At 36.6% G+C, this 13815-nt stretch overlaps 1 protein-coding gene across 1 annotated transcript in view; it reads right to left on the bottom strand.

Annotated features, from left to right (window-relative positions):
- LOC140244429 (unconventional myosin-XVI-like) overlaps nucleotides 1–13815 on the bottom strand; it is a 197202-nt gene that overhangs the window by 180585 nt on the left and 2802 nt on the right. The window contains exons 2-3 of the mRNA XM_072324068.1: nucleotides 6761–6943; nucleotides 4860–4973 (exon numbers count right to left, since the gene is read on the bottom strand). Of these exons, the coding sequence (XP_072180169.1) occupies nucleotides 4860–4973; nucleotides 6761–6943 (297 nt within the window). The remainder of the gene's footprint in view (nucleotides 1–4859; nucleotides 4974–6760; nucleotides 6944–13815) is intronic.

The raw sequence follows: 13815 nt of genomic DNA, 5'->3' as shown, positions 1-13815 counted from the left end.
AAGAAAAAGACACAATCCTACACTAACTTGCACATGAAATAAGTTAAAGGCATAATTTACCATTTGCAGATGAAACAAAACCAGCTGATTAGTGCTCTCAAGTAGTTCTGAAATACGAGCTAGGCATAGAAACAAGCACTGTAAAAATTTGAATCCGTATAATCGATGGTAAGTATTGATAAATATACAAAATGTGAACAATAGTTATGATAAAAATGTTTCCAGACTAAACCATCTACAGTTATGGTTTAGTGAGAAAAACACTGATATCTCCTTATATCTAAGGCTTTATTGTGATTTTTTTTTTTTGTTTATGGTAGGATTTTTGTGATACAACAGACCTACACATATGCATCAAATATGATATCTTGAACAGTTTTGAAATCACTGCTCCCAAAGGTAAACTGCACCTTTAACAGGGAAAGATTGTGAATCAAAGCCACAGCTAAACTGTACTCAAGTTCAAAGACAATGCCAGGTAGACTTTACATTTATGTGATTTAGTTCACAAATGTGTGATATCTTGACAGCCTTCTTGCCCTAATTATATAACCTTGGTAACGTGTCACTGCAAAAATTTAAGTGTATAACTGCATACTAACAATCATACACTGTACAAAAGTATGCAAATTTTAGCCATGTCAGCAAAATCTACATGAAAGGAATCTTGGAAAAGATATTGTCATTCTCTCAATGAACAAAAGGACAGTCTTACCAGTGGCAAAAAAAAAAAAAAACTTGAAAATTTCAAACAAAATAGCAAACTCACATAACCTACACAAATTGATCCCATATCCCTTCTGTGTAGAAAAGTGCAGCAACCCTACCAGGCATCTAAAGAATAGCAAATAAACATTAAATATATGATGCTAAATCACACTCACTGCCTCATTAATGCCTCTCCAGTGACTAGACATCATCAAAAGTTTCATTGTGTTTTGTTACGTTTATTCAACACCAAAACTATTGGGGGTGGGGGTGTTTTGTTGGATGTTTTTCCTGACAAATTTGCTCTTTGCCAATCAGATGCAAATATTTCAGTTGCTTATTATAGTCTGTTAGAAAAAAAATATCTGACAAAAAGCTTCATTAAAATGCCCCAGGAGCTTACAACCATCATTTTCAATGTCATCCTCATCTTCATCATCATCATCATCATCATCATTTTCTGACCACATGTTCCTTTTCCACTTCTGTACTTATGATGATAATAGTGATGGTGATAGAAATGACTATCAAATTTGATTATAATAATCATACTACTAATAATGAAAAACAATTAAAACGAGACATGAAACTCGTCACACTGACGAGTTAGGTGATACGCCTGGGGTCATCAGATGTCGGTCATCTGTGATCGACAAAGAAAAGAATGTGATATAGGCACCTTGAAGTTATATTGAGCGTGCATGCAAAACGGTTTCTCTAACCACTCGGCCACGGGACATCCACGGAAACGGTAAGGCCGAAAAAAAAATGTATAGATATTACAGGGGGAAAAAGTCAATGCCCACTCAACAATTGTGGCCGCGTGAACATGTATTGCATTGCTAGAAGGAAATGCGGCCTTGTAACGACTGAGGTCGCTGTGCCATTTCTGGCAATTTCGGAAAAATACGTCCCGCAGACATAAAACCTATAATCGGCTGATTTTGATACCTTGCCTTTAATCACAATTTTCAGTGTGATGACGTCATCAAAGTACAAAACAATGACATGGACTTGAAAGACAATTGCTCAAAGTACAACACCTCCGTTGTCGTCATTACATACTATTTGACAGAGTCAGGATGCAACATTCTGCAGCAGTCGAAGCAATGTGGTCTCCAACACAAAACAGAGGGATATTGTGTGTGTGTGTGTGTGTGTGTGTGTGTGTATAGGTGCGTTTATATACGAACGTAATTTCTACATGGACGAATGTGTAATACACCATTGAAGAAAAAAAAAGTAAAATAGCTAGGTATTTTGTTTCGTGATCTTGTGGGGTTCGAACCTGCACGAGTGCAACCTCACGTCTCTGAGACGGCGCCTTTAACCACTCGGCCATACGTCTCGACGAGAAAATATGAGGAACGTAAACTTATGTATGTGAAAGATGAATCAGGAATCGATTCGTCCACATTCCATTCTCATTTTCAGTTTTAAACTGCAAAATTGTCAACCTCATGAGAAGATTTCAAAGAACAAAATGCATGATAACTGCAGCTTATTGTCTCAGCTACAACATACTTAAATTTCAGAGGAAATGAAGCAAAATCAGCTGAGATAAAGTTGCTTAAACGTTGTCAAGTCAATGGATGGTTTAAAAAAAAATCACTTCCCATAGACATAACACGTAAACTTGTCCGATTTTACATCTTTACTTTTAATCACAATTTAAAGTATGATAACGTCATCAAATTTCAAAACCATGACATGGACTTGAAAGGCAAATGTTAAAAGTACAACATATGTGAATTTGGGATAATATTGAGCTTAAACAACAGAGATACGAGCAAATGAATGTTAGAAACAGTACCTCAAAAAAATTAATTCCACTTTTTTGATTTCAGATGATGATATGATGACGTCATAATGTATTTCGGGAAATATTGATACTTGAAACGTTATTTCCAATTCATATGCTTTTGTAATATGCAATAAAAACATAGGGTCAACGGACTTTTTAAAGAGCTATTGCGAAATAAACAAAGACATGTTTTTCGCTATATTTCCACATAGACGCGCACACGAAATTTCAACTTTGACGCCAGCGCATTCCTTTGTTATAGGTCAACATCGATCGGAAATCAGTGGATATTGTTACTCAAAGTATCAGGAATCCAAATCAGTCAAAAAAATTGCATTTTCATGTTGGTTACGCCCTCTGCGCGCGAAATTGCGCGGACGGACGCGCACGCGAGAAAATGTTTGAAACGCTTAAAATTGTCTGAAACTTCGAGATTTCCCATTGGGAAGTCGTTTTGAGCCTTTTAAAATTTTGACGCGCTCTTACGCGCGCGTAATGAAGACCTGGGTAACTAGCGTTAAAAAGTAAGATAGAGCGTGACCTGAACTTTATGTCCACCGAAAATGACGCAGAAATTACATCTAGTTATGAAGTTATGATCGATCATGTGACAAGGTCCGAAAATCACAAAATGGCGCCTAAATGACGTCATAGATATGTTACTGTCATGAAAACCTTATTGTGGCTAGATATTGTTATGAGACATGTTGACTGAAAATTTCATGTCATTCCGTAATGTCATTGTTGAGATATTGACGACACAAAATTGTCCAGAAAGAAAGAAGAATAAAAAAAATAAAGAGAGATTTTGACAATCACAATAGGTGATACGCTGATAGCGTATCACCTAATAACCTTTGGCTGAAACAAATCATAATCTAAACCTTTGCATAATAAATTATCCATGATTCTAAATGTGGCACATACAGAATTAACACTACCATGGCTTTCCATCGGCATTTCAACCACGGAATCATCTGATCTAAGACTCACCAATACACACTGTACATACTTCACAAGATTCAGATGTCAGCTTTCTGGCAGTTGTCTGATCAGCATTTCAGCCACAACTGCTTCCAGACATCCATACAACTGCAAAGCAAACTAAGATACACTAACACACACACACACACACACAAAGACAAACAATTGACAAGGTAGTACTTGGTACAACAAGGAAAAGTAGAAATTACGCGGTGCGTAATATATGTCCCCGCCGGAAGTAGCATTTAGTAGCAAAATGTACAATATAGGTAAAAAGATGAAGGTCAAAGGTCAAAGAAGTCAAAGGTCAAAATTCTATGTAGAAGTTTTGAAGCCCTCACCTAGTGCCATCACATAAAGCAAACGGAATCGAAATTGGGTTAGAAATGGCGAAGGAGTAGCATTTTGTAGCCAATGTACAATATAGGTAAAAAAAATCAAGGTCAAAGGTCAAAGAAGTCAAAGGTCAAAATTCTGTGTAGAAGTTTTGAAGCCCTCACCTAGTGCCATCACTTAAAGCAAACGGAATTGAAATCGGATTACAAATGGCAAAGGAGTAGCATTTTGTAGCAAAATGTACAATATAGGTCAAAAATCAAGGTCAAAGGTCAAAGAAGTCAAAGGTCAAAATTCTGTGTAGAAGTTTTGAAGCCCTCACCTAGTGCCATCATATAAAGCAAACGGAATCAAAATCGGGTTAGAAATGGCGAAGGAGTAGCATTTTGTAGGCAATGTACAATATAGGTCAAAAATCAAGGTCAAAGGTCAAAGAAGTCAAAGGTCAAAGTTCTGTGTAGAAGTTTTGAAGCCCTCACCTAGTGCCATCACTTAAAGCAAACGGAATTGAAATCGGGTTACAAATGGCGAAGGAGTAGCATTTTGAAGCAAAATGTACAATATAGGTCAAAAATCAAGGTCAAAGGTCAAAGAAGTCACAGGTCGAAATTCTGTGTAGAAATTTTGAAGCCCTCACCTAGTGCCATCATATAAAGCAAACGGAATCAAAATCGGGTAAGAAATGGCGAAGGAGTAGCATTTTGAAGCAAAATGTACAATATAGGTCAAAGGTCAAGGTCAAAGGTCACAATTGAAATTCTGTGTAGAAGTTTCAAAGCTCCCATGTAGTGCTATCATATAAAGCAAACAGAATCAAAATCGGGTTAGAAATGGCGAAGGAGTAGCATTTTGAACATTTTGATCACACACGGACGCACACACGGACGGACGCACGGACGGACGCACGAACGGACGCACGGACGGACGCACGGACGGACACACACACGTACGGAGCCCGTTTCATAGTCCCCTGCTCGAACTCGTTCGGCGGGGACAAAAATTGGGGAACACTTATTCCTGTTTTCACCTTCTTTGTCATCGAAACGGGTGACCGCATCCCTCAGTTTGTTGGCGATGTCAAAGTTGACCACTGCCCCCTTGCTGTTTGGGGTCGCGCGTCTGCCAGACAGTCTGCGACCAACTGAAAAAAAGAACCAATAATAATCACAAATTCACAATGATGGAAAAATACTGGCAACAATAATGGTAATGACTTTTGATTTTGGTTGATTTATTATCATCCAGTCAACAGTTTAAGCTCTACTCTTAAGGTGAGTCCTGTCTTCGTGACTGCTTTTCACTGGCATTCGAGGCACCCATTTTCACACAACAGGAGTTGTGTGGTAAAGTGTGGGCAACAACCAATGTCCAAGGATGGAAGGACCTTTGTAGGAATTGAAATCTGGAACTCTTGTTTACGAGTCTAGTGCTTTCTCCACTGCACCAATGCACAGTGGTTCCAACTATAAAACCCTGGAGATCATAAAGCTATGATGAAAATAAACAAACCATTCACCAAAACATATCCGAATACCTCTAAACTGAAGTAACAATATAAAAACATTTTATAGACAGCTCTGAACTATGAATGGAGATCAAAACATACACCAAAGGGAAGGAGGGGTTAAACTGTGGGATATCTCATAACTTCTATGATCTTGGTCAGTGAGTGGGTAATTCTTCACTTCAGTTTTGCCATGTTGTGACTTCTTAAGATTGTCATAAATCATCTGGTCTTAGAATAACAGAGCTGCCAGAAAAACCCCCACAGAATGTGGAGGATTCATGCCTCTCTGCACATACAGTGCACAACAAACTGGGAAAAAGCTAATGTTTTTTGTATTCACTACAATGCAGAAAAGAGAACTAAAGAAAGACACTGAATAATTGTGCCTAGTGTACCATTGCAGTCTCTTCTGTATTTCACAGAATACCTTGGAAAAGGGAAGTTTGGAAAACGGAAGAAGATTGCACAAATATCCTATAAGAATGAATCACAATTTGAAGAGATCAGGACTATGCTGTGTAGACATAGACTCTCATAATCCCATACCTTATCCTTCGTGAATCTGCTAATGGGAAACGCACAATTATGCGCAGATTATCTGTTGCACAGTGTTAACAGTGAGAAATACACATACATGACTGACACCAGAAAACAATTCTGTGCTTCTGTGCAGTTTATTCCTATAACAATTTATCCTGACTAATTAAAGTGGAAGTCCAACCCAAATATAAGTTAGTCTGATAAGAAAGAGTGAAATATTACGAGTTCAATGGTAAAATTTTGATTGAAATCGGGTGTAAAATAAGGAAGGTATGACACTTTGAAGTTTTGCTGATTTTTCAGGATTTTTTCATTTTTTCAGTTCTTGACCGGTCAATAATATGCAAATGGCAAAGTGAGCATGTCATCCCCTAACATCTTGCCATATAGTTTGTACATAGAATAGTGAAATTTCCAGTTTTTTAATCAAATGCAATTATGCCTGAGGCTCAAAGCAGTGATATATATCTTTATGATGACTACTCTGAAATTGTTCAACCAGGACTAGCATCATGTTTCAGACTTCAGTGACAGAAACAATGAATTTTCATCATTTTTTTTTTGTACACGATCAATTGAAAATTGTGAGGTTATGAAATGGTTAGCTCAATCATTTGCATATTCATATTCGCTGTGCAAGAACTGTTTTGCAGAAATTAGCAAAACTTCAAAATGTCATAACTTCCTTATTTTTTCATCCCATTTTAGTCAAGTTTTTACCACTAAACTCTCAAGATTTTACTCTTTTTTATCAGACAGACTTATATTTGGACTGAATTTCCCCTTGAAATTTAAAGTGAAAGTTTCAGCATGCTACGAACATTGGCGATGTCTGAAATTTGTGTCACTGAAGAATTAGAGAATGGTATCGGAACTCTTACTTTTCTCATGTTCACCCTTTTCGCATTCATAGTATCGCTTGAGCTGCTCCTGTCGCAGCTTTTTGCAGGCTTTGACCCGCTGAGTCCGAGGCAGGTGGTCCAGGGAGCCTGACCCAGAGGGCTGGGAAGGTTGGAGGGTGGTGGCCTGGTAGATGCTCTCCTGCGCCTGCTGCCTTTTCAGCACTGCATGGAAAAGATCAGCAAAAGAATGGAATGACTTTGGTTCACAATAACTCATAGACTCAAAGTCTGTTGCTAGCATAAGTATTATATCACCTGGTCATGATTTGATTCAATTCAATTCAATTCAGATTTCTCTACATTTTTTGTGAGAAAATTAACTGACAGATAAGTTTGATTAAGAATAACCTGTTGTGGACAGACTGATTTAACTATGTTGCCATCTTTTTTACAACACGCATTTCCAATAGACACCTGCCAAGTATTCGTGGGAATCATCTCCAACGGGTTAAGATTTGAATAAGATACTGGCAGTCATTTCAGAATTGAATTGCCCCAAAAATGTGAATATGATTGCCTGTTAATTTTCAGAACAGTTGCAGAACTAGAAATGTCGCTACGGCGACTGATGCCTCCGCCATAATGCATGATTCTCCCAATAGGTGTATAGTACAATGTCTTGACAATGTGTGATGACAGTTTCACATAACTGGCAAAATATCGAAATAACAGGTTTGTCAGAAATATCTTGAATTTTCACTTTCCACGAACTGGGTTTGCTATAATTGTCTATTAAAGAGTGCAGGTACACATATTTGGGGAATTGAAAATTTTTACTTGACTTCTGACCGACCTTATTATAAGTTTATGCATTGAGTATAATTTTCAAGGTATGAAGAAAGAGTGTAATTACAGTACAAAATATTTTTTTTTCATTTAAACCTGACCTTTGACCCTTAACCTTTGACCTTTGACCTTCTGGCTGGAAATTTCCAAGAGAATCTCCATCAAGTATATATTAAACACTTTTAAAACTAATAATGCAATCATTGCATATACTAGTATACATGTATGAGGGAAATACAATAGTAACATTTTGAGGAGTTGACCTTGACCTTTGAACCCCTGACTATTGACCCATGACCCCTAAATTCCCTAGATAATCCCTGCCAGTCAGTACATGCATATGTACCATGTTCCATGAAGATACATTGAACCATTTGCGAGAAAAGTGATATTGCAACATTTTCACCTAACCTTTGACCTTTTGACCTTTGACCTTATGACATGAAACTCTCTCTGGAGAATCCTTACGCAGTAGTACATGTCTACACTAAGTTTCAAGAAAATAACTGCGGGCATTGCATAGATATGGGGGAAATAGCAACATTTTTAGCATTTGACCTTGACCTTTTGACCTTTGACCTCTTGTCAATGTCACTAGAATCTACTCAACTAATTGTCCCATCATACATCATCCTTGGACCAAGTTTGGTGAAAGCTGCTTCATCCAGTTTTGAGTTATCACATAAACAGATAAATTTTAGGATTTGACCTTGATCTTTGACCTTTAACCTCTGTCCGATTTCACTGAAAAACTAATCAAGTAATTGTCCCATCATACATCATCCTCTAACAAAGTTTGGTGAAATTTGCTCCATACAGTCTTGAGTTATCGCGTAAACGGATACAATTTCATGATTTGACCTTGACCTTTGACCTTTAGCCGATTTCACCCAAAATCTTATCAAATCGTTGCCCCATCATACTTTCAAAAATTCAAGTAAATATTACTCAAGTTATCGCGTAAACGAAAGCGGACGGACGTACGGACGTACGGACGTACGTACGGACGTACGGACGGACGGACGGACAACCCGAAAACATAATACCTCCGGCACCACTTCGTGGCGGAGGCATAAAAAGAACAATGCCAGCATTCTAGACAACAAAATCTGAAATAAAAGACACAGTACATGGGACATGCTCTGGTAGTTTTTGTGTTTGGCGAAGTTGATCTATGTCAACATTTTGAAGACAATAAGCTAGATGCACTAAGACACAGACCTTTTTACTGTCACGCCCCCTAAATTCCATTATTGAATTAACCAAGAAACTTCACATCAACTCTAACCACACTTTTTAACGAGTCTTCTTTGAAGAGGAACACATTTTAATGTTAAAAAGAGGAAAGATGTTACATTGCGGCAATTCAGATGGTTTGCATCATTGTATTGATCCTTTTCTGTGATAAAACAATTGTTTTTCTTGCATGTTTGACTTTCCTTATCCTTCTGACCAATCTTGATCAAAGCTCTGCGGAAAGATCTGCTTAGCTAAGGTTCCCATTCTCAAGCAGTGCGTAATATTCCCAGAGCAAATTCTGTGAGGGGAGAGCAGGAAACAAAACATATCCTCAAGCACGACTTCCAAGTTCCCATATATCTGACTCTAGGTGGCGCTGTTCTCCAAAAAGATGCCGTCACTGTCTCATGGCACAGTTCACAGTTACCATGGCGCAAGTATGCAATACATGCCTTAACACAATAAACTGGAGTCATATTCATCTCCTGTAAAATGAGGCTTCATGAAGAGCAGTCAAACATAATACAGCCTTTTGTTTCAGTCTTGTTTATCAATGAACTATCCCCATTTGAGAATACCTTTGCACCTTCTATAAAATGCTCATACCTTTGACACCATTAGTGATATATCACATAAGAGGAAAAAAAAATTCATGTACTGCACAGGTGAGCCTTGTATAATCATATATTTGATTGTGATATTTTTCAGAAAACACAGTCCATTTTTTTTCATTACATTTCATCAAGTCTCTGTTGCATGTGAAATAATTTAAATGTCAAGTGAGTAAAGATATATGATTCTTGGGCTGGACCTATATATCTGATTGTGATATTTTTCAGAAAACACAGTCCTTTTTTTCTTCATTCATTATATTTCAACAAGCCTCAATTGCATGTGAAATGATTAAAATGTCAAGTGAGTAAAGATATATGATTCTTCGGCTTCCAATAAAAAAAAACAAAACAAAAACAAAAAAAAAAGCATAATAAAGTTTCCATTTCAAACTGCATTAATGGTAACCCTATTCCTTTCTCTGACCAACATTTTGCAGGAAAAGTCAAGCAGAAAGAGGAAGTCCTGCAAAATTATTGACAAATTGCCCTACATTGACATGAATATGCACCAAATTAATCACTGCTTAGTAGTAACCACGATAAAAATCATGGCCATATACTCAGGCAGGATTTGAACCTATGACCTCACAATAACCAGACAGGCGTCGTATCCACTGCAGCACTGCGCTTCTGTCCGACAGCCAGTGCTACTTCTAGTTCTAATCCTTATATCATGCAGAAGATAATGAATATTTATTCAAATCAATGTAGCTTCATTAATTTGAATGAAGAAGAAGTCCTCTGATGAACATTAGAACACATGATTAAAAATAAAGGGAAATATCCAGATACCACACAGCTAAGGAAATTTCTTCTACAGACAGATAGACAGAGAGATTAGATTGATAAATGGATAGATGGATAAATAGATTTGGGTGGATAACCAGACAGACCGACAGTTGACAGAGATGCCAACCTTGTGAAAAACATAATTACATTTTGCAGTATTCTGAGGGCTGAAAATAAGGTATATTTTTGGTTTAAAAAAAACAGTATTTTTACCTTTTTTGCAACAGACATACAATTAAAATAATACAGTTTTGTTTTAAAAAAAGTATTTTTCCTTGAAGCCTGCAGTATTATGGCAATCAAACAGTACCAAATACTGCTAACAAGAAACAAATGGCATCTTTGGATCTATAGTTGATAGATATACTTGCAGAGAAAAGATAAAGCTGTATAGCTCAAGACAGGAAGAGATAACTTTACTCACGATTTCTGGCAATAATCTTAAAACTCATTCTTCTGGAAGAATCTTCACATCCATCTAAAAGACATCATCAGAACTTTGTAGTCACAACTCCTTCAGGTGCTGTAAACCTATTTTACCAAAGGCTACCACTGGTACAACAAACTTGACATGGAGCATCAAAACTAGCTAGTTCTGAGATGTTTTGACATCCACTGTGACATAAAGTAACATGGAGCAACTGTAGCCCATCCACAAAGTTTTCTGCAATCCTGCTAGTTCCGGCAGACAGGACATGCGACGTTTTCCATCCAAGTATAGGCCCTAAAGATTACCGATACATTTCAGCACCAGACCAAACTTTGCCCTCTTTATTATCAAGCAATCACAGGTGAGCAGGATGTACCAATCTGAAATGAAAACTGCCAAAAGAGTGCCGATTCATCACCCAAACTTTGGAACGTTTTAAAATCGCCATCCATCCAATAAATCCCTTCCTGGTGTGCGCACTGCACATGAATGGATTTCTATTCCCTTCTGGTGATCGGTGCTATATCTGACCCGGAACATACCATTCCAACACAAACCCCTTTTCAGAAAAATTGCCAGGCCCATCAATAAAAGGTAATGGGATGAAAGTCTACCGGGAGTATGTTTACAAAATTTCCTCTATGACTCAAAGCTGTTTCATCCTGAGAATGCATTATATAGTGTTTCAAGCCCAAATGAGCATTTTGAATGGATGCAGGGCCAGATACATTCTCAGCAGGAATAGAAATGTAAGAAAAGTCTGTTGATGTCATCATTGTTATTGTTGTTGTTGGTTTGTGTTCTGTCAATCTGCACACTTTAAAGTTGATTCTCATATGAAAATAAATCTGTAATATGATTCCTGCAATAACTAACAGAAATTGATATAGTGACTGAGCTAGTTATGTAGCATATAATATACAATAAGCCAGTTCGGGGTTAGCTCATGTACAGATGGGTACAAATGACCTTTCTTCTTTCTCGGTTGATTAGGCACTCCTCTAGTCTTCAAGCAACAGAATGCATTAGCTTGCCTGATGTAACAATTCATGCAATTTATCAGTCATGTTCAAACAAAGGATGTACTCATGTAGACCAGGTGATCAGAATGATCCATCAATTGACACTTCGGAAAACATCCATTTATTTTGCATTGAATATAATGACAATCTTCTTCTATTGATATTGCCAAATACTGCTTTTGCTGCCAGGTGGATGTGATGGCAAGCACCACTTTAACACAAGGATTTCTTGAATAATCATTGCATCACAGATGCTTATCTCAGTGAATTTAAAAACCAACATGCTCTGCTGATACAAATGACCTTTTTTCTGCTCATGCTCAAAGTGGAACCCCGAACTGGCTTATTGTAGTGCAGCAGAGATTATATGTCTAGATATCATGTGTAAATGTGTTTATAAAGCTGTGTGTATGTATTACGTACGTGTGTATCTAGATTATGTATGTACATTGTATGTATGTATGTATGTGTGTCTGTCTGTCTGTCTGCAGCTGTGTTTGTTTCTGCCTGTGATAAGTGATAGATACAATATGGGACTATTTGCAGTAAATCAATTCCTTGATTTTCTGCTTACAGAATCTGTATATAACATATTAGCTGCTTTTCTATCATCAGAATACTTATTTCCCATAATTCCTTTTTTTTTCAACAAGATGATTCCTACCTGAGAATGCATATTATCATAAGGACATTCATTATGGTATCAGAAATACAACCTGCATATCTGCACACTGTAAATGTACATTTCCTCTATACACTGAATTTCATCATACAGTGACAGAACATGTATATTTTTACACGCACACCATTCTTTTCACAACCATACTCTATCCAACCAAAACTCTGCTTTTTGCCATTGAATACAATCGTAAAAGGATGTTGTATGCATATAATTCTGTCTAAAATGTGTACTTTGTAACTTTCATTCAGATGTATACAGAGTAAAATGTTAGAAGTACATTTAATCCTCTGAAGTGTTTTTTTCTTTTAAATAAGTATCTAATTTTGAATCTAGTAAGTCAACTGACTTGTTCACACTGACCCTAGTTTTATGAACTTCCTTAACTATGATACTAGTTTTAATAGCAATGGTGATACTTAAGAATGTGACCTGATGTAAAACCAAAGCTCATGCACTGTATCATTATCATACATACTCATGTTGTTTCAATTTATTTCATTTTCATTTTGTGCGACATGTACAGTACAGTGTATCCTTTGTAATGTTCATTCTGGTTTTTGTTTCATGTTTGTGATGTTAATGATATGTATCCTATATTCTTTACCTGGTCAAATAAATAGTAATAATAATAATAATAATAATAATAATAATAATAATAATAATAATAATAATAATAATAATAATAATAATAATAATAATAATAATAATAATAATAATAATAATAATAATAATAATAATAATAATACACTATATACACACACACACACACACATTCATCATACATGCACATGCATAGTTGCTGGGTTGTTTTTGTTTTTTTTTTTTGTGTGTGTGTGTGTGTGTGTGTGTGAAATGGTAAGGAAAGGGTTAAATATTGGAATATTGCATACAAAACATCACATGATAGTAATTAACCACATGTGTTGTAAAGCAAATATGCCAACATGAATTGAGCTAGCCCATATATGCAGACTTGGACTTTGGATCTGTAGACACTGGGCCATTATAATTCACATATTCATTCTGAGTCATAAAATGCAGTTCCATTATTAGCAGACTGTGTCAAATGGTATCCCAAGTTCATCAAAATACAATGGGTAGACAGCAGTACCTGTAGGTGTCAGTCAAAATGTATTGAAACTATGGCCACACCTCCTATTTAGATCTTCTACAAATCTACAAATCAAGCTGTCCCCAGAATTTGCATTTCCTTTTCTTTGTAAAAAAATTGGTCTTAAACTCATCAAAAAGATTTATATGAGTCTCTTTTTTGGAGGGGATCCATCAGCGGACAAGAAAAACTAGCACAATATTTCAACTCTCATAATGATATGGAAGAAGACAGTATAAATCATGTGTGAGCAATACTTGTAGAAAAATTTGCCTGTGTGAGCAAAAGTTGGGCACATTAACCAAAGTTCCTGTATGTACTTTAATGAGAAGTGTACAAGATCTGCGAAAGTAATTATGGA

This window comes from Diadema setosum, chromosome 21, assembly GCF_964275005.1.
Source record: "Diadema setosum chromosome 21, eeDiaSeto1, whole genome shotgun sequence".
Lineage (NCBI taxonomy): Eukaryota > Metazoa > Echinodermata > Echinoidea > Diadematoida > Diadematidae > Diadema > Diadema setosum.
Note: the sequence above shows the minus strand (reverse complement) of the source record. Positions and strands in the feature narration are given on the sequence as shown.